This window comes from Strigops habroptila, chromosome 15, assembly GCF_004027225.2.
Source record: "Strigops habroptila isolate Jane chromosome 15, bStrHab1.2.pri, whole genome shotgun sequence".
NCBI lineage: Eukaryota > Metazoa > Chordata > Aves > Psittaciformes > Psittacidae > Strigops > Strigops habroptila.
The window spans coordinates 4,582,054-4,607,851 of NC_044291.2; the positions used below are offsets into that span (position 1 = coordinate 4,582,054).

At 43.5% G+C, this 25,798-nt stretch overlaps 1 protein-coding gene across 1 annotated transcript in view; it reads right to left on the minus strand.

The window, feature by feature from the left end:
- Positions 1 to 25,798, minus strand: part of CFAP77 (cilia and flagella associated protein 77) — a 60,383-nt gene that overhangs the window by 23,534 nt on the left and 11,051 nt on the right. The window contains exons 2-3 of the mRNA XM_030506819.1: positions 962 to 1,061; positions 187 to 412 (exon numbers count right to left, since the gene is read on the minus strand). Of these exons, the coding sequence (XP_030362679.1) occupies positions 187 to 412; positions 962 to 1,061 (326 nt within the window). The remainder of the gene's footprint in view (positions 1 to 186; positions 413 to 961; positions 1,062 to 25,798) is intronic.

The following is a 25,798-nucleotide window of genomic DNA, read 5'->3' on the forward strand; positions in this document are numbered from 1 at the left end:
ATGTGTTGTGACATCTAGATTAGATTTAGGTAGTTGATTATCTGGCACGCTGGTGCAATCAGACATGGAAGTAATGCTGTGACTCAGCTGCAGCATGTCCAGGTTCAGGACACCTCTTTTTTTGGGGACTGTTCTAGCTGTGTTGGAGATGTAGATGTGAGAAGGGCCCCAAGCCTTCCCCCTTACTGTGTTTTGATGCCATAAGTCATGTCTGCAGGCAGTTTAGGAGGACACCTATGGAAGCGACTGTGTTCATCATTGCGCCGAATGTCCTTGGCCTTGTAGTACAAATTATATTCACGGGCTGTGGTATAACCGGCCTTCAGAGCACTGCGGTTCATGGCGATGTAGTCTCGGGGCATCTCCTGAACTAAATGAGTCCTGGGCTTTACAGTGTTCCAGTGACCTATTGCTGGAGATGGAAGGAAACATGAGAGACAAAGATCAGGCATCTCTGGTAACTCCTATTGGGGAAGGCAGGCTGAGGTTTGTGCATCATGTCCAAGGGCCTTGCGTGGTGTGCATGCATTTTGCCATGGCTTTACTCTGGACTGAACTTCATATCCTATTCCATTGCATTTCATATGGGGACATCTTCCTTTTGAATCGGATGTCCGCACCCTTTACCCTGGCTTGCTCAGCAAGTCTGATTTCATAGTGAAATTGTTCTTGAGAGCACAAAGTGGGAGCTCCAACATGGAAGTGGCCATATGATTCACCCTCTGCAGGTGCCATATCCCTCTCTCCTTGGGCTCTGTGTGATCCTATAAAAGTTTACTATGTGATAGAGAAACTTTATTAGTCACCAAGCAATTTGGGTGATGCTGATGAAAGTGGGGAATGTTGGATTTCTCCTCCTCTAGCTTGATGAGAAGTATTAAAGAGCACTGGGAAGGAGAGGAGATTCCCTACTAGTGTTAGGACTTTGTTGCAGGTCTATATTTTAGTGGTGGTGTCATACCTTCAGGGACTCCTCCATCTGTCCTCTCGATGTACAACCCATATGCAAAATCAATGCCTGGCAGGGTGTAGCAGTTTCTCTGGGGCTTCCCCAGTTCTGCCTGTGGAAGAGTGAAGTTAAAGGAGAAGCGTAAAGACCTTTCCTATTAGCTAAAGTTCCCGAAAATATAAATTTGTTACAGAATGTGGCTGCAAGCTCTAGGAGTGGTTGTGGCCTCACTTGGCAGGATTTGAATCCCACTGCACAAGCAAGTGTCACAGTGCAAAAGAACTCATAGCCATGAGGCTTCGCCAGAGCTGAATTCACACAAGTCTGTACCTAGCCTTGCTGGAAATAGGGATCCTGACTCAATATATATGGACTTGAAGTCTCCTTGTTTGGCTAATCTCTCCTTTGGCTGGGATGCCCAGCTGCTGGGGAGACTCTGCATCTAGTCTTAACTTTCCTTTGAGTTATTTAATTTCTAATTTGTGCATCTTCCTAGAAAACTAATGTAAATTTCCCCAAGCACAATCACGTTGCCACTCTGGCCTGGGAATAATCAAGATACAAGGCATGTTATAGGGAGAGGATAAGAGGAATGAAGAAGGGGGAGCAGAGCCAGGGGTTTATAGCACAGAAAAGAGAACTTGAGCTCAATAACGTCATTTTTATTTAGTTTTTAAATGAACTCTTCCCCAGCCCGTGTGTGTCCCAGCCTGGTGATGTCTGTGGGATTAAGTGACCTCCCCTCACCCCTTTGTCTCTACCCTCCCATCTCCATGGTGAAGTCACTGCAGGATGTGTGTGTCTTGAAACCTTATTGCTGCTTGAAAGGGAGGTGGTGGAGGAGGGAAGGGGTGAGAGTCTGGCAGCCTGGATCTGTGAGCTCCTGCTAGGGTAGGCTGAAGCAGGGTCCTCTGGAACCCTGAGGCATGGTGTGGGTGCTTTGGGACAGGTTATTTTCCACGGGAAGGGTGTTGTAGGTGTTTGCAGGTCTTGTTGGGAGTGCTGAAATCCTCCTCTAGTGCTTCTTGTGGTGAATCATTGAACAGTAACATTGAGATGACTGTTATTACACTCCAGAGTGAACACTCTGCATCAGGAGAAGATTAATCAAATGCAGCCCTTTCTGCAGGGACTGAGTGAAAGAGTAAGACTGAAAATGAACCATCTACAACCTGCCACTATGGCGTTTTGAGGCTGTACACTGATTGACAAGGAACACAGCTTACTGTAGCTGTTTGTACAGGGACATCATCCAAACCCAAATTTATATTCTGCTCCAGCAAGCAATGTGCAAACCCTGGCCAGGGCCTCAGAGCTGTATGCTGCCAGCCTGGCATCCCTTTCCAATGTGCTGTTAAAGGGTACTCACCAAGTGTGCATGATGCTGCTGAGCAGCTTGAGCTGTTCTGCATCACCCTTGGTGCAGGCCGAGCCAGTTTTGCCTGGAGAGCAAAGGTTAATAACCCCTGCCCAAACCAGGTACCTTTCCAGAGGGTTCTCTGTTGAGGCCTCTAGAATTTGCTTGTAATTCCTCAAACTTCTTTGCCTGGAGCCTTTTTTTTTTTTTTTTTTGGTGCATTCAGTTTGGAGGTTCTCAGCTCCTGTCTCTATAGAAGCACACAGTGGCTGTGGCACTGCCTCCCCACCAGTGTGCTCGGGGTGAGATCATCCCTGTTTGCTTGAGTGACTTGTCTGTGTTGTGACAACAGCTCTGCCCCTTTGCAGATCCTGGCAAGCTGGCTGTCAGCTTTGCCAGTTTGGGATTATTGGGCCTGCAGACCTGTTCAGTGATGCTTTTAGGTAAATCCAGGGTCTTGCTTCTCAGGTCTGGAAAGGAGGTGGTTCATCTTGGTCTGTTTAATCTATGCACTTTTTACACCATAAAGCAGGCAGTGGCATTTCCATGACTCTTAGGAGCACAAGTTCATCAGAAAATGAGTATTCTGGACTTGCTAAGATCCTTTCATAGACTCAAAACTCCCACCAGGCTCCTTGCCCTGTGCAAAACTACAGATCCCTTGTTGCAAATGCACCTTTTTGAAAGCAATCAGCTTGGCTACCTGATACAACCTGTGCATAACATGGCTGCATTCCTCTAGTTGCCTCCTGTGAACCTTTAGCAGAGGAAGAGACTGTCCCTTGCAGATGTGTCCAGCACGACAAGAGTGAGCAGGCCTTTAGTGCTACCACAACTGAAATACCACACAACAGTGCTAAACCATATGCGCACGCTGTGTATGAGTTAGGGAGCTCGTGCAAAGCGTAGAAACTGGTACCAGGGATGACAAAGTAGCTTTCATTGCTGATCTATTTCTCCTGTATTTACAGGAATTTGTACGCCAGCTTTCTTTTAGATTAGTTGTCATGAGTATACAAGAGAAATGGTGTTATGTTCCTCAGATGCATGAGAAAAGGCTTTTTCCAGGGATCACATTCTGATACTGGATCAGTTAAGCGAGGTCAGAAATCTGCTATGATGGCGAAGGTGTGGCAGACAGGAGAAAATTGCTGAGAAACTGAAGGCAAGGAGAGAGGCTTATAACCTGTGGTAAAACTGCTTCCAGACATTTGAATGCAGAGCGCTGTAGAATAGAAGAAATAAGAGGATTTAAAGATTCCACAGTTGGGTGTTTACTCCATTGCCAAATGAGTGCACGCAGTTTCCTTTTATGATCGGATAGCATTTACAGTCACTTTGTACTGAATGAAGAAAGCTGAAGGTGCTGGATAATTAATAATAAAGAAAAAAGGAATCTGGTCCAATATGTTGAACATGAAGAGAACCTGTGCTTGAAGAAAATCAGCAGACTCTGAGGACTCTGGTTGCCTGCCAACATCTTTTCCCTGTAAAAGCAAAGAAGGGGGGGAAGGAGGAAGCAGGAATGATTCTTGCTCAGTGTAATCCACGATTACAGCCTTTCTTATTCAGAAATTAGCAAAATGCTGTTGCAGCCTCATGGGCTGGTTTCATTTGTTTGTCCTGGGGCATTGTAGGTGAGCTGTGTTGTAGAGCAGTGGGGAGAGTGAGCCAAAGTTGATGCAGAAGGTCCTTTTTTCTTCCCCAGTTCCAGCACTGTTCCCTGTGTTCAGGTTTAGCCTGTCACAAAGCTGCTTGGCTGGAATACAGATGTCTGACAGCTGTGCCCATCAGCAGACAACTTCATTAAAGCTCATTAAGATGTCATTTCTCTGCCTTATTTCCCACCTCTTGGCTCTAATTAAAACCGTCTCTCTCTGCATCCCAGGCGGTCCTAATTTTCTCTGGGTACCTTCTGCAAGTTTTCTCCCTTTACGACCTCAGTGTGGAAAATCCGGCATCTTAAATACTGTTTATCCAGCCCGTCTGGAAAAGACAACTCTAGACTTCTTCCTGAAGCATTCCCCGAGCATCCTGCAGAGATCATCACCTCCTCCCAGAGCTGTGAGAGATGTGTGCTGAGGCTTTGTTTGCTCTCTCAAACTGTCTTTAAGGACTCAGCTAATGAATTCTTTCCCCCTGGACATGATAATTTTCATGGTTGATCCAGATGTGCCTGAACTGGGTTTGGAGGATGCCATGCTCAGACTGGCTGCAGTGCAGTGGTGGGGGCATTTGAACAGTGGGAATACCCTGGTTGGGTGAGAAGCGGGTAGCATTGGGTGTATGGAGATCTCCCTGGCCTTTGCCAGGTAGCTTCTGACTTGCGCAGAACTGGGTTTGAGTCCTGGATTTGCATTTGAGTGTCTAATGGTGTTGGAAAATGCTGTGAAGGAAGAAGGCTTGCACATGGTTCTCTCGGAGGTGGATGCACTGCAAAGGTGTAAGGAACTACAAAACCTTAAAGGATTCTAGGTTTTGTTGCATTGTTGCAAGACTTGTTTGTGTTTCATCCCCTGGTATTTATGGCCCACCGACATACATTGCACCAATTTGCTAAAGACCACTGAGATTGCGAGAGGGGTAGGAGACGTGTCTATGCAGAGAGGTACAGCGAGAAACGGAGCCATGGATATTTAATCCCTGTATTTGAGGCAGCCCTTCACTGGGAGGGGATGCTGGGCAAATCCACTCAGCTGGGACTGCCCTGTCCCCTCCTTGATGGCTCTGCTCTGTGGATGCTTGCAAACCCTGCGCCGGTGCGTTTTCAGCCTGTCAGGCCCTGCTTCCTTCCCTACCTTCTGTTCCCCTTTTCACTACACCCGCTTGTACAGTAAAGCCTCCCGTCACGCTGCCATTACTATTATTATTGCAGATTTACTGCACTTGCAGAGTGAAGTGATTGCGGTGACAAGGCCCAGCATTTTTCCCTCCTTCCCCCCGCGACAGCTTGAAATCAAGCCCTTCATTTGCATTTACATGATCTTGCTGTGCAGCTTATGAGATCGGGAGATTTATTTGCTACTTAGCTTGATGTTTGATTACACTCTAAGAAGGCAGTGAGCTACAAAGTGCAGGGATACATCAGAACTGAGCTACTGAAAGCCTCTGGGGGACAGTAACTCAACATCAGGTTTAGGTAGATGAGAAAGGGAATGTTCAGTGTTTTGAGAAAGGCAAATTTGATGAGTTTTTTTTTTTAAAGGTGGAGGAAAAAACTTTTCCCCTTCACAAAAAATGGTTGGGAAAACTAGAATGTTATAAAAACACACCTGAAAATCTGGATTTGTTATTGCAGAAGAGATCTTAGCAGGGGCTGGCAGCCGCTGGGCTGCCTGCCACTAACTGCTTGTAACTTCCACTCCCAAGAAGATTATAAATAATAAGTTGGCAGTTATCTTTCATGTTTTCATAAACATTAAAGGTCAAAGTCAAAGGAAGCTTTCCTTGCTGAAGGACCACCAAATCTGTCCCTGCTTTATTAAGCTTCAAAACACACCACTGAGCATTAATCCTGCACTAAGAAAGGGGAAACTGAGGCAGGGGATCAGTGTGCCCATGCAGGACAGCAAAGGGAATGGAGCTTGGATTGCGGAGAGAAGCAGACTGTTCCCAGCACTCTACAGCATTCAAAGTAGGAGACCAAATTATTACAGTGTCCCACAGCAGTGTGAGAGTCTTCCAGAGGAAAAAAAGGTGATGGTTGGGCAAACTGCTGCCCTTGGAGTCAGGAATGGTAAAGTTGAAGGATATTACTCTAAGTTTAACTCATTTCATTACAAATACTCCAGGTAGGGTAGAGACACTGCTAACAATATGTCTACACATGCAGTCTGCATTAACCTGTTCTCCTGACTGACTCACACTGTAGCTGGGAGCTGTAGCCTTACTAGGTGCAAACCTTTGAGTGTCAGGTCTAAATCTGAAAGATTTTCCCATCTGGAAGCTACTCTTTGTGTAATGCCAACAGCAGAGGACTGTAAGAATGGCTGGGACACAGGTGTCCCCCTCACTGGGTTAGATAAGGCAGACAGTGCTTCCAGCCCATGGTTCTATCCGTTCAATCCCAGGCACCAACCTGCCCCATTCCATCTCTGCTCACAGCAGGGCCATAACACCAACAAGTGAGGGCTGTGCACATAGGTCCCCAACACAGCAACCCATATCTAAGGAGAGACACCCACTATCTGACACAGTAGCTTTGTGTGCGAACTGTTTGTACTTAGCTTTTAGTCTTGAAAATTGCCATGAGATATGCTATTACAATTAATCATTAAAGACTTAAGAAAGAGTATACCCCATTACATAAAAGACTCCGTCGATGATCTTTATCCAACTTGTAAAATGGGCAGACTTGATGTGACTGAATAATTTTCCTCTCATCTGCACAAAATCATGAATGCAAGTCATACTTTGAGCCTGAAGTGAACACTGCGAGACCAGCCTATAATTACCAAAACAGAAAAAAAGAACAGCGTTTTCTAATGAATGACAAGCCACTAGGTGGAAATCTAATTTGGTCTAATTAAGCAGCCTTTGTGAGGATTTGTCTTTAGATGAAAAGAGGGAGCCAAAGAGATCTAAATGCAAATGAACTCTATCATTTTGGTTTTAAAGGGCCAGACAAGATATGAAAGTATTTGCGTACACAATACTTCCATTTGTCTTCATGGGTATATTCACCTTCTAGGTTTCTATTGAAAAATCCTTTTTTGCCCCAAAATTCTGGGGCTCTCAATACTGGTCACTCTTTATTGAGTTAGACGATAATATGCTGTTAAAGGGACAATTTTAGCAGTAAGGTATCACAACTGCTAAAAGCCTTTCTCTGTAACAGGGCTGCTTGTTTCTGCTGTTTGAAAGTGGTCTTGGAAAAACAAGGATGTTCTTTGCTAGGGAGCCAGTTCCCAAGTCAGTCGCTGTTAGTGTGTGGCACTGCATAACTCTTGGGTCTTTGGGGGCACCTGCTGGACCCTGAGCTCCTCCTTGGTGCCTCTGTGTCAGTATGAATTACTTCAGCATTGATAAATCACCAAAACCTTCCCTAGTTGTGCTGTTTCTGCTGATTCTGCTGACAGTCTCAATGCTGGGAGCAGGCAGCACAGGCACAGCCCCAAAGGCTGAGACTCACCGGTGTGCTTGACTATAATTGAGATGGAAATATTGAAAATTATCTTCTCCTGCTCTATTAAATCCGCTCCTGACTTTAAGATAAATTTGTGCGTGTGTAAGGTTTCATGCCAGCACTGAAGGTCAAAGAAGCATATGTGTTTCTGTAGTGGGTGTCACAGCTTGTGAAGTTCACAGCAGCCTTTGCTTGCTTGCTTGCAAGCCCTGCAGAAGCAGAGTGGTCTGTAGTCCTAAGACAAAGCCGCTGGCAGGAAGAATGTGTTTTTTGGCTAAGTGAAGATGGGTGCAGTTTACAGCTACTGTTAGACTGAGGTCTTACCTGTTCCTGATCTTTCTAGAGCTACAACCACCATTTGCCTCCAAGAGGCATAATGAGCCTCAGAGAGATTTGAGGATGCATAGGGACAACGGCAGAGAGGTTTGGTACAGCATGGGGCGGCCCTGGATCAGCCGAATGGAGACAGACATCTCTTTGCTCTTCCTCTAGGTAACATCGGGGGGGGAAAAATGGAGGTATGTCTGGACAGATCAGGGTGGCAGAATGAGTGGAATAATTTGGTCTTTGATGCAGCAGCAGTTCTGGGAGATGTGGGGAGAATGTGGGCAGAATAGTGCATAGCACCTTGGCAAAAAATAAGCTATTTTACTATCTTTGCATTTGACTCCCCAGGGAGGTGTGGAGCCTCTAGAGAGTAGGTGCAAAGGGTGGAACGGGGCTGTCATTTCCCAGAGAATCACACCCTTGGGGGACACCCGTTGTGTGGCAAACCCTGAAGTCAAATTCTGCCAGGGAATGCTTTTGCTCAGTGCCTGTTGGCTTCAGTGGGAGCACTGAGGTTTAGCTGAGAGTGGAAGCAGGTTATTTGAGGATAAGAACATTCTCTAAATGTTAAAGAGTTTGGACAATGTTTTCTTAAAAAAAACCCAAACAAACAAAAAAAAAAACAACCCAAAAAGTTTCCCCTTGGCAGTTATGACCTTTTCTTTGTGTTTCATCCTTACTAATATCTGTTCTACAAACCTCCCCATCTGCTACTTCAAGAAGAATCCCCTTACGATCTTAAAGCCAGATGCTGTCCCAGATTACATCCAGCACAGCTCAACTTAGTGAAGCTGCTGTTTACACCGTGTAACTTGCTGCTGACTCCTTCAACTCCAGGCAGGTAGTTTTAATTTCTTCCTTCTGCATTTATTTGAGCACTATAGAACACATTAGGCTAAATGCTGCCAGCATAGCCTCCATATAAGCCACAATGACATTAAAGGAGTTGAATGCAAGTGAGAATTTGACTGTGGGTCTTTTTGAGCAGGCTGAATAGGGACACATTCCCTGTATAGCAAAATAGCTCCCCAGTGGCCCAGACCTCTGATTCTGAGGGCCAAATTCAATCCCTGACTGTAAATGAGATACTGGCTGCTTTGAGAGCTACCTGTTATTTCACAGCAGAATTTTCCTGAAGTCAATACACTTGCGGTACCGCCTAGAACAAAATATTCAAATATTTCAGACTAACAGACAACTTGTTAAATTCAGGCAAACTTCTGGTTCAGGAATCTCTCAGATCTCACTCAAGGAGAAACTCTAATCTCTGATCACAGATGCAGGAACTTATCAACTTCAGTCACCTCATGTACAGAATAATCTCCATTTTCATTAGAGAATAGATGAAGTTTTTGCTGTTAAAAAAGGATGCTGTTTCTTTAATGTAATAAAACCTCAGCAGGACAGAACGTCTTTATAGACTATCCCCCACTATTCCCACAAGAAATCAAATATAATCCTATTTAAGAAGCTTTAAATAATTTTGAGCTTTCATATTGACTTATTAAAATGCAGCTTAAAAAATGCCTTCTTGCAATCCCTTTACAAGGGTCAGGGATATAAAACTTGAAGAAATATGATTAGTAGATCAATTGAGAAGATATATGCAGCAGCTTCCAATTTTATTACTTGAAATGCCCTTTTAGAAGAAAAAGTGATTCTGTAAAAAGTGGCACCATCTCCCTGAAGGCATCTAGTCCCAGGGTTTCCAGTCCTGTCTCCTGCATTCAGCACCCAATGCCTCTGCCAGGTTTTTCTTAGACCTGAAGGGCTCTTGCAGTTGGGACAGAAGAGTTGGTGTGTGTCCTCATACTCCAGCAAATTAGAGGCTTTTCAGGCTCTAAGCACAGAAGAAGCCAGTAGCACTTGTGGCCATTCGTAACCTTTCAAATGTTGGTTGGAGTCAGAAGAGTCCCTTTTTCACTTTCTAAACACTATGTGTTGGAATAGAAGATTATAGGATGAAACAGGGATTCTGCTGTGCTGACTTGAACTCTCTGCAGGGTGAACTGCATCTTATCCAAGCAACTGCTGTAAACTCCACCAATGTGTCCTGAGGTGTCCAGCAGAAACCTTCTTCCAACAGATTTCAGTCCAGTTGCCCATGTCCTGTTGACTTAAGAAGAACTGGGATTGTAACCACGAGCATTTGGGGCACATTGCTAGAAAAATTAACTGGACGATGCTAAGCAGAGAAAATTGAGCCAGTTACATGTTGTCCTGAGCTTCCACTCTGTAGTTCTCCTGGGATTAACATGGTTGTATGGATGTAAATGATGAGACAATCTGACCCCTGCTTTTGAAGCATATTAAATACAATGAAGATCCAAATTGTGCTGTCAGTTAGACAGAACTCCCATTAAGTGCAGAGGGTCTTGTGCTAAATCAAGAATCTGCCCGAATAATTTCCTCTGTCCTACAGCAAAATGTATTCAATATGCTGAAATTTAACTGCAAAACCTAGTGAGCAAAATCACACCCTGCCTATTACAGTTACAGCCAGTTACTCTGAAATCCTAATGTGTCAGACTTTCTCTGGGAAATAAGGTAACTAATAACTTTATTCCTGCCTAAGGCTGGACTTTGGTCAAGGCTGTCAAGGCTTCTGTGATTTTCATGTGTTTTTGAAAATATATCCATGATTTTGACACATTGGGACTTCTGTGTGAGCAAGCAGGGAGCTGTAATAGTTGAACTTGCTTGAGAGCTGCAGTGCTCAACCTTGGGCGCTCTGCAAGACAAACACCAAAGGGTCCTGAGCCCAATAGTGCCTCTGTCTTCAGCTCTCAAAGAAGTCAGTAGCAGTCAAGAGTGATTGACTGCTGCCCGGAGTTTTTCCTGTGGCAGAAAAAGCAGCAGTGACACCAAAGGCAAGACCAGCAAGCACTGGAGAGAGCCTTAGTCCCCCACGGAGCTGTGAGGTTTTTCCCTGCCCCTGCCTTCCTAATGGTCTACATTTATGACAATAATTGTGAAAATGGACTGAAATAGCACTGGGAAGTTGCTGCCAATGGTTAAAAACCATCATTGCCTATGAGTTGATCTTATTAATGGTGCTAAAAACATGGCAAAAGTTACCTGGCTTACAAATTAACGCTTGTTACCTTTGAGAGATTCTTTCTAAAATTCACCATATTCTTACATCTGACTCCTCATTGCTTTCCCCACCAAATTTTCTTGATACAATTTCAGCTCTTTGTTCTATTGTTTTTCTCTCCAGTCCTATATTTTTTTTGAAAGGGTAGAATATGAGGGGTCAGATTCTGTTCAGGTGACATACAAGAGTAGCTCAATTGCTTTCAAAAGGGCTACCTTGTGAGGCAACCAAGAGTTGGCTCATAGAAGTCACTTCATAATTGCATCATATTTGCTAAATCAGATGTTTTACGCACTTACGAATTCTCTATGTTCCCTTTGTGCTCAGCCATTACAAAAGGCTCCTGCTCTGCTGGAGTTCTGACCCATATTTTCCCTGCTGCAGTCCAAATCTGGTTGCTAAAAGGTAAAGGGAAGAAAATTCTCTGTCTCATCACATCTCTCCCAACCCCTGTTCAGCTGCTGTGGTATTTTCCTTCATTATGCTGCTGCCTCAGACTGTAAACCTCTCTAATTTCCTACATCGCAGCTATTTATTTAAATGCTAACTCGCATTATGAAGTGATAATCCACAAGCGCAGGAGATAATTTATGAAGCATTTAAATTAAGAGGAGCAGCTAATTGGGAGCATGTGTCTTATAAGCCTTGCTAACACCAGAAAACTACAAATTAGGGAGAAAATGGAAGATATTTTTATCTTGCTTTTTTCTTTTGTAATGCACTGAGGAAAAATATTACCATACATCACACAAACAGTGCTGTTTACAGAAGTCTTCTGTTGTACGCTTCGTAGTTAGTCTAACACACGACGCTCTCGTTATTACAAATTCTTCATTATCACACACCGAATAATGTTTGCTCTCGGAGAAGGTGGAACAAGGTGGGGTTTTCTGTCTCCAAATAAAGTGGAATAAATTTTCCAGGAAAGGTCCCCTTCTCAGCTACACGCGTTAATTTAAAAGAGCAAAGACTCCCTTGTTATATAGGGATGTTAAAGTGCATTTAATTTAGGACTGCATCGTACTGTAAGAATTTTATAGGTTTTTTGTTGAAATGAGAATGAGCATAAATGGCTGTGAATCAGGGAAAAGTAAATGTGCTGCAGCCACGGGACTGGAGGGAATGGATTTGGGATGTTCTGTTTAGATTTTGGCACCAAAGTCACAAACTTTGATTTCACTGCAGCTTCGTAGTGGTTTATTTGTAAAGACTAACATCGACCCGAATCTGAACAGCAAGGTGCTCCACAACATATAATTCCCAGGATACAGATTTTATGATGGAAATGGCTCACTAAATGCTGCTGGGATGGGCTGATGGGGAAAGAAGGGTATTGATGCTCAGGCCAAGACAGAAGTGCTGGAGAAGATAACAATCCCCTGCCTGAAGCTAAGTCATGCACCAGATCTCCTGGGTGTGCGTTTGGAAGCTGTTGTCTCAATAGGGAAGGAGCAAGCTGGGTGTCCATGGGAGGCAGCTGCTTTTGCCTGGAAGAGTGATGCTGCTTTGTTTGGTTTTTTTGGGTGTTGGTGCTTTGATCAGAGAAAATGGCTGGGATGTTATCCTGTAGGAGCAAGAGGGTTTTTCTACGCTCCCCGAAAAGCATCCTGAGCACTTAGAGGATTGCATTAACACAGTTCAGAGGGAACTCACGGGATATCAAGAGTGAAGCTGACAGTAAGGACCACCTTAATATAGAGCCCTCTCCCAGCCTTCTGCAACCACTTTAGAGTAGTTTTCAGTACAATTGTGTAAGATCTTCAGTTAGGATCCTCCTTTACTAGGCAACCAGTTCTTGTGAGTCCCTTGTGTGGTTACTCGAGACAGACTCGCTGTTAGAGTAAAATATTGTGTGTACAAGCTGCCTTGCAGGGTGCTTGGGAACCACTGTGAGGTCCTTGCATGGAGGATGCTCTGGCAGTGTGGGTGTGAATTCAGCCCCTACACATGACTGCATATGTGTGTGCTGCGTGTCTAGAAAATACCTGGCTTTAATCTTTGCATTCCTGTTTCTGCTCTTACAAATCTCGCTTTACTTGTATCTTGTCAAAAGCAGTCAGCAAACAGGCTCTGGCATTATTGGAGTTGCTCCTTGATTCGAAGGAAACCATAAATCTGGAACTTCAATCATATCTTTATGATCATTCAGCAAACAGAGATGGAGGATTTATTCAACGTGGGATAGCAAAGGGGAAGCTGCAGGGGGTTATTGCAGGAGATATTGGTTTAGCTAAGGCAGAACTGCTCCCTCGGGCCTCTCTACAGCCGAGCCAATGAACAATGGCACCAATGACAATAACAAGGCAATTATGGGGAAGAGGGTGAGGAGGGGGTAATGCTTTGTTAAAGATAGAGGTAAGATTCCAGCATGGTGTCTCTTTTGTGTGCTTTTGAAACTAAAGGGTGGCGTGTCTGCCTGGGGTGGTCTTATTAGGAGCTGGTGATCCTAAAATCACAGAAAGTGCTTCAAAGAGCCTGTAGCTTGTGTGTGATTGTGATGCTCTTAGGAGGTTATGAAGATTTCCTCCCTAATTAAATAGGGCTGGCAATAGGTTCCCCCAATCTATGCTGCACTCTAGGGCAGGAGGTAAGTACCTAAACCTCTGTTGACAGAGGTTTGTCTTTGTGGCTGTATGATGATGTTGGGGTTTCTCCATTTAGGACTAACCCTTGTTCCCAGGAAGGGACTCAGGAGACCTCCTCTTGCTGAGGGGAAGCTCAGACCTTCACTCCAGGCTGGCCATAGCATCATGCCACAAACCCTACAGCAGCTATTCCACCAACTTGACCTGGAAAGGTGGTTTTGGGATTGCTCAGTCACCCGGTATTCAGCCTTGCGCTGCTCTCAGCTTTGTATTTTAGATGATTATTTTAATAGCTGTAGCTAACCTTCAAAAGCCTGACTAGAGAAAGAAGCCCAAAGCTTAAGTTTCAAATCAAAATGATTTTTGAACACCATAAGCAGATGTGTCTGCATCTGCTCTTCAGGGGTCAAAATGGGGCAGCGCTTGAGAGGGCTCCTCCTGCTGTACACCCTGGCAGTGACTCTGGGCTCAGCCTTGACCACAGGCCTCCAGCAGGGATGTTTCCCAAGTGCAAAATGGGAACATGAAAGCTTTGCCACAAAGGGATGGAAATGTTCACGGGCGAGCTGGATCCTGCTACTGCTGCCAAGAGATGGGACTTGCATGAAATTTGCATCTTTTCAGGGTGCGTTAGAGACAAAAGTCTCCCTTTAGAAAGATGTCATCGTGCAAAAGCAGCAACTAAGTGATCCATCCCCACCTGTCCTGCCTCCCTTCCCCTCCTTCCAGTGATTTTTTTTCCTCCCCCCTTTCCCTTGTGAGCCCCCAAGCAGTTTGTTTTTGCCTGCAGAAGGAAGCTTGAAATATTGCAAGGGGGGTACAGGCAGCGCTCCCTGCGGCCTTGCCCCTGATGGCACGAATGCAGACATAAAATAACCCAGTGCCATCAGTAACCTGTCGCCAAAGCCCCACTATGAGGTGAGAGTTTTCCTCCCTGCCGTGGCTGTTAGCTGCAATGTATTTCTCCCTGCACTAAGCACCGTCTTTCCCGAGGCTGCATTACAATGATTTATAAACCCCATTTCTGGGGAAAACTAATAGATCAAAGTGAGGAGAAGGAAAAGGAGACATGAGCAGCTGGAAGAAGATATTGAAGCATGAAACAAAAACAGAAATGAAAAAGTACTTTGTGGCACTAGTGAGTTGTTCTGTGCTGCACTTCTATTATTGAAAAATAATAGGGGGAATCTGTATTTTAATCCATTTTTTTGAGACATTCAAGTAATCTGAAAAGCTCTTCCTAGAGCCAGCTTTTTTTGTGTGTTTGTGCATCTCTTACAGAGGCAAACACTTATTTTGCTGCTTAGTCCTTCCCTGTCTATTCTCATGTCATTTTTAGACTTCCTATGTTTTAAGCAGCACCTAGATCTTCTACCAGGGTAACAGAAAGCATCACATGGAGGATTGACGTTCAGCTGGACCTGAGCCTAGGATGTGCTAATTCCTGAGCTGAGACTCGGTTAGGTTTTACAAAGGGACACTGTGGGCTGAGATCAGGGTAGCCAGTGAGGTGTTCTGCCTTTGTTTTTGTTTCCTCTCCTGCACTGTGTGGATGAAGGGACAAGATTCATCATGTAATTCTCAGTGTCAGTCAAGTTACATCCTGGCTGAACTGAGCCAGGCTACAGGCCAATACTCTTCTCTTAGTTTTACAATGATTAATGCATTAGTGTTGTAAGAGCTTTGGTGATAAGAAACTAATTGGGCTTTTGCATGTGTTCTGCATGTCTGGTTCAGCCACTAGACATCCCTGGCTTCAAACATAGGTGGTGGTGGAGAATTATTATGAAAATAACCATAACCCTTGTGCAGCACTTCATATATTCAGAGGGCTGTATGAACCTTCTATCTACAATTTCCTCATGTAAGTGCAAACGTTATGCACAACAGATGGAATGCATTGAATAGGACAAACAGCAGATTTGATGGAAAAGAGACGTGTGGCAAGACTACAGGGGCTTTTGTGAGAGACTGTACAGAGCCATGAGATGGAAGCTGATGCATTATCCCTAGGCATGTTCCAAACTTGTCTGAGGTTTGCAGCTTTCCATTCAAAGTATTTTCTCTACATTCCTGTTTTTTGTCTTGTTTAAGTTTTCAATCTCCCTGGCAATTTTCTGTTGCCAGTTAATGCTGCAGCGTTGTGTTAACTTTAGGCTGGCTGGTTTACCTTGGTTCCTGATTTCTGTTACACCTTTTGGTGTTGGTTAAAGCGTTCCTGGGGGAACACACGTGCAGGGGTATGTTCATGGACATGTATAATTGATACTTCTTGCAGATAACACAGGAAGCAAGCACGTGTTGAATGCACTTGTGTGCCTGCTCTGCACAGGGCATGTCTGTGCTTGTTGACACAGAGGAGCAGCATGGGCAATGAACCAGTGTATTTTCTTTTTGGTGAGTTGTAAAAACATAGCCTGGAGACAACACACCTAGGATGGCATCCAGGAATGAACAGCCATGATGTGATTTATTTTTCAGTTACATGTCTTGCCTACTGAATATATTTAAGCTAAAGAGAGCTAAACATTGTCATTTGCAAGATCAACTCCTGCATGTTCAATCAGTCTAAGATGATAAAGATCTTTATAATACTTATGGGTTTCTTTCACCTTGAGATAGTCTATGATCCTCACAGCTGAGTGTGACATGGCTCAGGGCTTTGATCAGTAAGAGCTGAGTGAGTTACAAGTCTGGTGCTGGTGTCATAGCTGGTACCTGGCATGGTGGCACACCAGGCAGCTGCAGAGGCTCTGTTATTTTCACTGTATGGATCCTGCTTACTGCTGACCAGAGCCTAACACAGCTGCCTCTTCTATAGACCTTGCACTGGTAACTGCTGACTGCATCCCCTATTGTAACAGGCAGAAAAAGCTGTCAGTGCTCTAACAGCTATTGTAACCCTCCTAAAACTATGACAACATCTTTCTTCTGACTCCCTATGGCCCAGCTGGTTTTTACTCTTCTATTTCCTGTCTGCAGAGAGAGAGCTTGCAGGATGAAAGACAGCTAAGAAGGTAGGGAGAGCTGAATGTGGACTAAGAGCTGCCAGAGGAATAGGAGAGGAGAATTTTGCCCTATAAGCTTTAATAAGATGGTGGGTTAAGAGAAATGCAGCTAGGGAGAAAAATGGGGAATGTTCTCTCTCCAAATGGGCACTGCTTCAGTTTGTAAAAGCACCAGGGATTCCCCATGTGGCTTAATTTATTATTTTCCCACTCGTTAAATGCCAAAACAATAAAGCAAAATCTATTGTTAGCTTTAAAATGCAGGTGATTTGCATGTGGCTGTGATAGTTCTACTGCTGCCTTCATTTACACTCAGTAAGCCGAGGTACCTTTAAAAATTATGACTTGTTTTACATTTAATATACTGAACTATGTTAACATAATATTAAGGAGCTGACTTCACAGCTTAATTGCTGATCACGTAGAAGGCTGCTTAGAAGCATTAGTCTGGCAGTGCTGTACGGCCTAATATGAGAGCAGCTGGAATAGCAGCCTGCACAAAGGGGCTGCGAGCTGCTCCTTCCCTGCCGTGATGCTCCTCCTAAAAGCACCCTGGAAACCCAGAGTCATTTTTACTCCACTCTTAGTTCACTCCCATGGGCCAAAAGGTATTTGGTGCCCTACTGCAGAGCAGTGCCTGAGCAATACAAGTAGGATGTAATTGTACCTGTACAAAGTGCTATGAGAAAATCAGGTGGGATTTTTCCCCCATTCAGTAAGATTTTGCAGATGGGAAGGAATGCACCATTTCCTGGCAGAACTGAACCTATACTGTACTTCCGAGCCCCAGGTCTCTGAGGTTGCTGTAGAGAGTTTGTGCAGTTCTGGTGGTGGTGTATCTTCTCATTTTCTTCCTTCCTTCTTTGACCCTTGCTTGGGTCTGGCTGAATTCAAAGAGGGCAGGTATTGGAAATGGGAACCAGGTCCATAAAGACTCTTAACCTCTTCTTGAACTCGGAGACCCTGTGACAGTATTCTGGTCGATATGGCTGGCTAAGACTGCATGCTTGGGGAGGGTGAATTGATGCAGTTCCCTTTACACCTTCTATGTTTTCAGCACACTGAACCACTGGGTCAGCACTCAATGGCAGGGCACCACCTTCAAGGAAGGAGCTTCTCTAAATGGCAGCCTCATCCTTGATCCCCAAAGCTTCCAGAAGCAAATTGGCACATTGTGCTACCCTTCCCATCCATTGTACTGAAACCACAATTGAAGTCCAAGTACTGCCCCAAGATGTGTCCAAAATGAGAGGCACTCAAAAGCTTTTCAGGAGCTGAAGGGGTATCCAGGCATTACCAGCTACTTGCATTCCTGTGTCTCTGACTACCACACATGGCTCCAATTTGGGAGTTCTGGACTCCTTTAAAAATTTGCTTTTTTCCCCTCAGTTAAAAAAGCATGCAGATTGACAGAGATGCGCACCAATTTCTAGCTCTCTATGATTTAAAAGAGCAAAGTTATAGGCCCCTGAAAATTCAGGTTTATAATACAAGCACTGGCAAACCCTTAACTACAGAGAAGCTACCAGGCGTTGCAACAATAATTGGGAAGGGAGGGAAAAAAATCACACTGTGTTTTTCAGTGCTTAGCTAAGAAATACAACAAGAGAGTTTATTGCTTGCAAAACACAGCTGCACTGCCTCAAATTGGATGGAAAAACGAACCCTGATAATTTATTACACCCCTAAAGTCACAAGAATGTACCCATAAATTACTTTTTTGGAGGGGGAGGGAAGTGGTACCACTGTAGTCCATTCTGCACAACCTACTTATTAGTATCATAATTTATTATTATTATGCCTTGCTGCAAATAGAGAGGCAGATAAAACTCAAATCTATTAAAACAACCGCTCCACTTTCTCTGAGTCACTGAGGGACACCATTCCAAAGGAAATGAGATAAATTACTAAGATGAATGTTTGAGTCTTGCATTGCAGCACGTAGCTTGTATATATGCAAGAGCAGGAGGATAATTCAAGCAAAAAAGAGTTGTGTTAAGTTTTACCCTTCAGGATTCAACACAGAGGGATTGGAATAATATCAAGTGGTCAATTAAATATTTCTAATGTATAGATTTTTTCCCACCTCCAAAGATCCTATGTGTTAACTTGGAATGAATATGCAATGCTGAAATAACTGCCCTGCTTCTATTGCAAATGTACTTGGATCAGCATGTATATTTAAAAATATGCTTTATCCAGCTATTGCGAGGAAGTAGACACTATACTGATGAGTCTGAAACCTATATTGATAGAATATATATATCCAAGTGGTGCTGATTAATTGGAAAGCTGATTTGAATTTAAGGTTGGTGAAAGCCATTGCTTTGCAGTCCTAAAAGAGCAAAGTGGCAGAGTCAAAATTGCAGTTGTAAAGTTCAACACGTGATTCTGCTAATGACTTTCAGATAAGTCAACAGGAATCTTGTAATACTTTTCCTTCTCTTCATTTCCTTCTGGGGTAGTCAGCTGGACCAGCAGCTTTTAATGATGTCCTCCCCTTCCCTGCCACATGGATGGATTAACAGAGATGATAATTGTACTGGGAGGTTATTGCTTATTGCCCTCTTCAGGAGAAGGGTCAAATGTCTGTTAGGTTATTGCAAAGTCAGGATGAGTTCAGTGCTTTTGACTGTAGTCATTGGGGTATTATGGAGCTCTGATTCTGGAGGCTGCTGGTCCAGAATGGGTTTAGGTACAATAACCACCAGGTCTAAGGACAAACCTAGCAGCAGTCTTTCTTACAGCCAATTTTGTGGCTTTCAGGTTTATGTTTTTAAAAAGAAAAATGATACATATCAGATAAGTTCATATTGGACTTTTCTAAGTAATGCAAGAGCTGTGCAGGTTTAGCTGGCTTCACTTTTATGAATGCTGGGGATTCTCAAAGCAGAGTACATGAGAGACAAAGCCAGTGAAATCTCGATGGTCCACAGCGTAAACAAACTTAATGAGAAGAAAAGAGTCAGCAATCATTTCGTCTTCCCTACAAAGCCTGCTGCTCCGATCAGGAAAACAACATCCAGGCCACGCAGTAAGACACCAAGACTTCGTGCTCTTGCTACAGAGGAGGAGGAACAGGAGGGATTGATGAAGGAAGGAAACGAGGCCACATACTTGCTGTGATACCGCAGATTTTTGTATTTACAGACTGCTGGTGGCCTGCATCAATCTGTACATCAGATTATTCTACACTCTTGCATACTTGTAGCAACTCTTTGTGTGTGTCTATGTTGAATGATTCTCTACACCTTTTTGTATTCCATGCAGTGGCTGGTTTTTGGTTTGTTTTTTTTGTGGGGGGATTACTCTTCTTATTGATGATCATGGTACTTGGAATGAAAAATGGAAAGTAAATAAGATTCTTCCTGAGCTAAAAGGTATATGGAAATAAATTTATAAAGCTATATTTAACATTGTTCCAGGTTTGGGCTTGGACATTTGCTACTGCAACTAAAATGGTTTATGTAAGAATGTGAGGGAAGAGAAAGCAGGAACTTGTTCTACCTTCATTTGAATGTCAGTTGCCAAATCCAACAATTTTAGCTTTTTCTTTTTGAGCCTCTTTTCACATCCTAGATAGCAAAATTCTCAGGGGAAGCTAAATTTCCATTCTCCAAATGACAAGCTATGCTTTGTAAGAATATTTCCTTCAGATGTGGCATTTGCTGCTCTGGCAAAGTGCAGGGCTACTGCTTGAGCTCTTTCGGCAGCTTTTCCTCCCACTTTTGCCTTTTCCTCAGGGAAATGCTCCATTGGCATGGCCTGCCAGTTTCTAGTATTAGGTTTGGTAGCTGGTTACTTTCCTCCTGAGGTTCTGGCACTGCTCGGTTACAAGCAGGAATGCAAAGAGGGGCCAGGAGAGGACATTTCCTTCCAGGCTTAGATGTGTACCTAGTATGTGGTGCTTAGTTTCTATGGTATATTGATATTCAGCTTTTTCATAACAGAAACCTGTGGCTTCCCTGTATTAGAAGCAGTGGGTAAATCCCTACTATTTTCAACATCATAGAGAAGCCCCAGGGCTGGCTGTATCTCTGTTACATTTTTAAAGCAGCAGTAAACAGCATGCTTTCCTCTGAGCAACAGCTGCCTTTGTAATGGTGGACTGTGAAAGACAGTGGCTCTGAGATTCATAGCTATTGCTGGCCTGCCTGAAAGCCATGGGATGATGCCACCTCTAATGAACTAATGAAATACAGCTTCATTATCAAATGAAAAAGAACAGCAGCATTTCTGGGGGTTGTGCATTGATTACATGAACAATAGAAGAATATGCATGTGTGACTGAGACATTGGGTGGGTGAAGTTCACCTGCCTTTTCCATGTGTTGTAGGAAACCCTCTCACTGAACTGTGGCTGAGTTTTCCAAGATGACTGGATTTGGAAGATCCAGTGGCATAGCAAGATGAATCCTTCATATTGTGTGAAATAGTCTGTTGCTCCTGGTCACAGCAATTATATTCTCACTTCCTAACATTCTGCACTACAGGTGATGTTGGGCAGCTTTTGCTCAAGCTTGGATAGGATTTTTGACAGCTGAAAAGTGCTGCCTGTACTGAGAGGCAGGACTAGACAGCCTGGCATCCCCAAATAGGGGGCATCTCTGACCTTGGTCTGTGGATGGAGAGGGCACATGCCTGAAGAGGTCAGCTGGGAATATGGAAAGCTTGATCTCAGCGAGCCGTTTTGTGTTGCTTTAGGGTAAATGTTACTGTGGAAGCTAAGTTTCCAACCCACTATTTCCTCTTCAGGAGGGAAGGGGATGATAGGAGCCTAAGCAGAGCACGGATAGTGAAATTTTAAAGCATTATGACACACATACATTTAATATTACATCACATGTAAGGGAACAAGCACATATGATTGCAATATTACAAGATCAATATAGGACCTATGATGTTAAATTTAGCACCTTGTGATTGATGATTCTTTGTTTGCAGGTTTTCTTTTATGTATACATTACTTCTGTAGGATAAGCATCTTACCAGCTGGAAGAAAACATACAACTTTTTTATTTCCTAGCATGTAATTTCTGTTTGATTCACAGCTAATAAATAGGTCATCTTGTACTTTCGAAATGCCAACATGCAGTAATTCAGTGAAATAGAGACTCTACATTAAAAAGCTGTCAACCTCAGTGCAATTTTCCTGCACCCTATGCGCTGGAAAGATACCTTGTCACTCATGGTTCAGCTCTGTTTGCCTGAAATAGCTCTTCTTCTGCATAAATAATGAATATAGTTGCATGAAAATATCTGGCACAATGTCTATTCTTCCTCCCACCCTAAGGAGCTGTAGTACAGACTCTGTATTTATTGGTTGATCTTCCCAACAAATCTTACTGAAATCACAGGTGTGGTAATAGTGTGTTCCCCCTCCCAGCTGCAGGTAGGTGTTCTCTGCAGTGCTAACCCCATCCTACCCGCCTGGCTGAAGTCAGGGAATGCTGCCTCAAAGAAAGCCTTTGCTATTTAGTAGGGAATAATTTAAAACACTTATTTGGTTTCAGTGTCTCTCCATTTCTAATGTGTTATGCAGGTCTTGCACAGAGAAGGTACTGGGCTGAAACAGATCCCCATTAGGGGTTTAAAAATTAATTCTTTTAAAAAGGTAGATATAATTCCCATCAGGTTACTAAGCCTGTCTCCTATTTTATACGATCTGAAAAACATTATTTACTGGGGTTTTTATGGCTTTCTTCTAGTAGCCCACTGGAGGTGACACAAGGATGGCAAAAGCTGGTTCTGTACCTTTGATTTCAGCTGCAGTGGCACTGCTGTTAAGTGAGAGGGGGAAGAAGGCAGCACTGCTTACTCATGGACTTTAAGCCAGAAGGAATCCTGCACTTCTCTAGTCCTATCCAAAAAATCAGGATGCATTCAGGCGATCTCACTTTCAGAGACAATTTTCAGATGCAATGCAGGGAAATTTCTGCAGCACTGATTTCAAAACCTCTGAGTTTATAACCCACCATCAAAGTACTCAGACAAAACTTCAAGCCAAATATTTAATCCTGCAGGTGTTACATGAATGGTTTCCCTTAGCCCTAAGTCAGCTAATGTGGTGTGAGGCAGGGGCAATGCTGTGTCAATGAAAAACTGGACCAGTTCAAACCATGAAAAATTTGGTGGTGCCTTTTGTGGGTTTGAATCCAAAGAAAGCTGAAACTTTCAAGATGTCAACCCCATAAAAATGGGAGAAGCGGGATGTGCCAACCCCCTTTGAACTGGGTTTTACAGGGATAAAGCTGCTGAATCCTCACAGTGAGGTCCAAAAGTAATTTAAATCTCTTCCCTTCTTTCCTTGCTCCCAATTTCCCCATCCCAGTTGTTGTTAGGTGCATCAGCTGAGAAGGAGAGTTAGAGAGTGACACTAATAAGGAGGGCTCAGACGCACTAAGAGTATTAAAAGGTTAGGTCATGGTGTGTTCTATTAAATAGAATATTAATTGAATTCTTGACATCTGAGGTGAACTGTGACATGCTCATGGGATAAATATTGCATTTAACAGAGCATCATGACCTAAAGCTCTAAATACTATTGAGTATCAGTGCCAATCCTTCGCAATAGATCTTAGCCTCAGTCCTCAGGGTACAAATGCTCCCTTGGAGTTTTGGAAGCTTGAGTGTAAAACCAGGTTTCACATTTCTTGATTCTGTTCTCAGTTAAGTCCAAAATTGCTTCTTCCAACTCAAGGCTATGCTCCATCTCAGACTTTTGGTTACAGACACTTTAATATATAGCTAAAAATGTGTGTTCCCAATGCCACACATTACAACCTACGGGGCATGGTACAAGAAAGGTTGAAAGAAAATTTCTCCATCTCCACCCCCACACCATAAAGAAGATTAAAACCTTAAAAAGACCAATTAAAAATAGGGAATCTCATGGCAACATTTTCATTAACCCTCCCCGGTTCTTCTTTCTGTCTCATTAGTCATCACAGGGAGAGGAAGGATCATTTTAATTAGCAGCATTGTAAAGCTTTATTTAAGGCAACTGCCCCTCCTGCTGCTCTGTGGATTACCCTGCCGGCTTATAAATACAATACCAAATCATTAACAGCCAAAAACAACACCGGTGAAGGGTTTGGAAGAAAGAAGATCCACTATGGTCCATGTTTAGGGCTCTTTAACAATGTCCTTTCTCCTTATTCAGGCATAATTCAAGCGTAATATTGGGCTTTACAAAACAACTCAATATCCTCTTACAGCAAAGCCCTTTCTAGTTGAGGATACCATGTGTTCAACTTTCTTCCCCTTTGTTTTCAAGGCAGTGAGAGCACAGAACCACATCTGATAGGATAGACATGGTAGATAGGATCACAGGTTTTCCAAAATCCCAATTTAGAATTACTTGTTAAATTCCCAAATTAAAGGCACTGCTGCACGCTAACAGCCTTGCAGGAGGGAGGTGAGCAAAGAGACCTCAACCAGGGGAGGCTGGTGGAGCATTTTAGCAAGAGGTTCTTGTGAGTTTAGGATGAAAACAAAGCAGGCATCCACACTTCATGAAAGAGAAATTGCTTTTTCCACTCATTGCTTGCTGAATTTCACATTTCTTACAGAAATGAGCCTCATAGGTCTGTTCTGTTAAGAAACCATCAGCCAGTGTTTCTAGCAGTTTCCATACCTGGGTGTGCAGTACAGAGTGCATGTATGTGCAGAAGAACAGATTTGCTCTCCCTCACACCCAAGCAATGTGTGAATGAGCCCCACTGCAGTGCACACAGGCTTGTTTTGAAACTAGCCTGAGTCACTACACTTCAATGAGGAATTAGATGCAGACCAAGATCTCTCGCTCTCTTGCAGGGTCCTGAGTCAGAGACACATTAATGGAAACATACAGGACAGTGTGACTCCAGATCCTAAACATCCCAACACTTGGGAAGATCCGAATGTTGCCTTCCAGCCCCTGGCTATTTTGTTGTTTTACAAACAAACAGAACACTTTCATTCTGGACCACACTGCTGCAGCTCCCTGTTTTGCAACCAGCAGGATAATGATGAAAACATCACATTTATTAAGATGTAAGTGGTACAAAATGTCCTCCTTAGCAAGAAACCACAACTCAGACTATTAGGATTCACCATTTAGATCTGTGGCCTACTTTTCCTGACCTGAATATGTAACTATGGTCTCTTCAGTACACCTGGTTGCTGCAATCTCTAATTGTTCATCACTGTCCAGCCAAGGCAACTCACTCTTTCCCTTGGAGCAACCTATTAGGTACACACAGGAGTTTAAGCACTATGAGTATTCTACTTATTCTATGGGTTTTCATCTCAGGATTTGATTTTTCAAAGTTCTAATATCGTATAGCTCAGGTTAGCTGAAAGCTTGAGATACCTTCTTTGCTGTTGGTTGTCAAGTGGCATTAATGTATATTAGACACCTAAATCTTCCACTTTGTTGCTTGACATGAAATGAAGAAAACCAGATCAGAGGACAAGAACTCCTAACACTGAAGTCTGAAAACACAAAGTCCAGTTCACCTCCTCCTGGAAGCAGGCTTGCCCTGACTTCAGCTGGAGCACTGAGCAGAATGTGGAGATAATACGAGCTTCTTAAAAAACAAATGTGCATATTCCTCAAAAAAGGTTTAAAAATGATTCTGTGAGCTTGACTTCATCTACATGAACTGCTGTTTAAGTAATAACAAAAAGGAAGGCAGTAATGATGTATCACTGAATGATTAATGTATTGCTACATAGAGTTCATTTCATATGAAGTCAAGATCTGTGCCTGGGAAGTTTACATGGAGAGGTGGTATCTTTTATGGAAGTAAAATGAAGACAGAGCAGGTCACAGACCTGAGCTACTCTCCCTAAATGCTCATCATCAGAACTGGGGGAGGTTTACAGAGACCAAGGCCTGAGCAGAAGAACCACAGCTTCAAGGGTTGTTGGTCTCTGGAGATCACGGATGCTAAACTCACTTAAAACCAGACAGTGACAAATAGTCTGAGTAACAGCCATTGTAAAAGTTTATATAAGAGTTGCTTTGTTTTCTATTTATAGCCGCACTGTATTTTTCTTGTAATACATTTTTAATGAATTATAAGGCCTAGTTAGTTATTCTCCTGAAGCCAAGTACTTTCTCACCCTGATAATGCAAGCAAATGAGCTTTGCACATGGGAGATGGCTGGATCTTCTCCCTGCACCGGCAGCAGGCTGGGGCATGGGATGCCATGGGGCACGCATGCCCCTAGCCTACTGCCTGGCTCTTGGGAGCCCCATGGCATCCCATGCCACTGATGCAGCTCCCTGCTGCCTCTCTACAGAGGACTGCCTACAGAGGGCCCTGCCTCCAGAATATTTCCAAATTAGTGGTTATTCCATCTGCA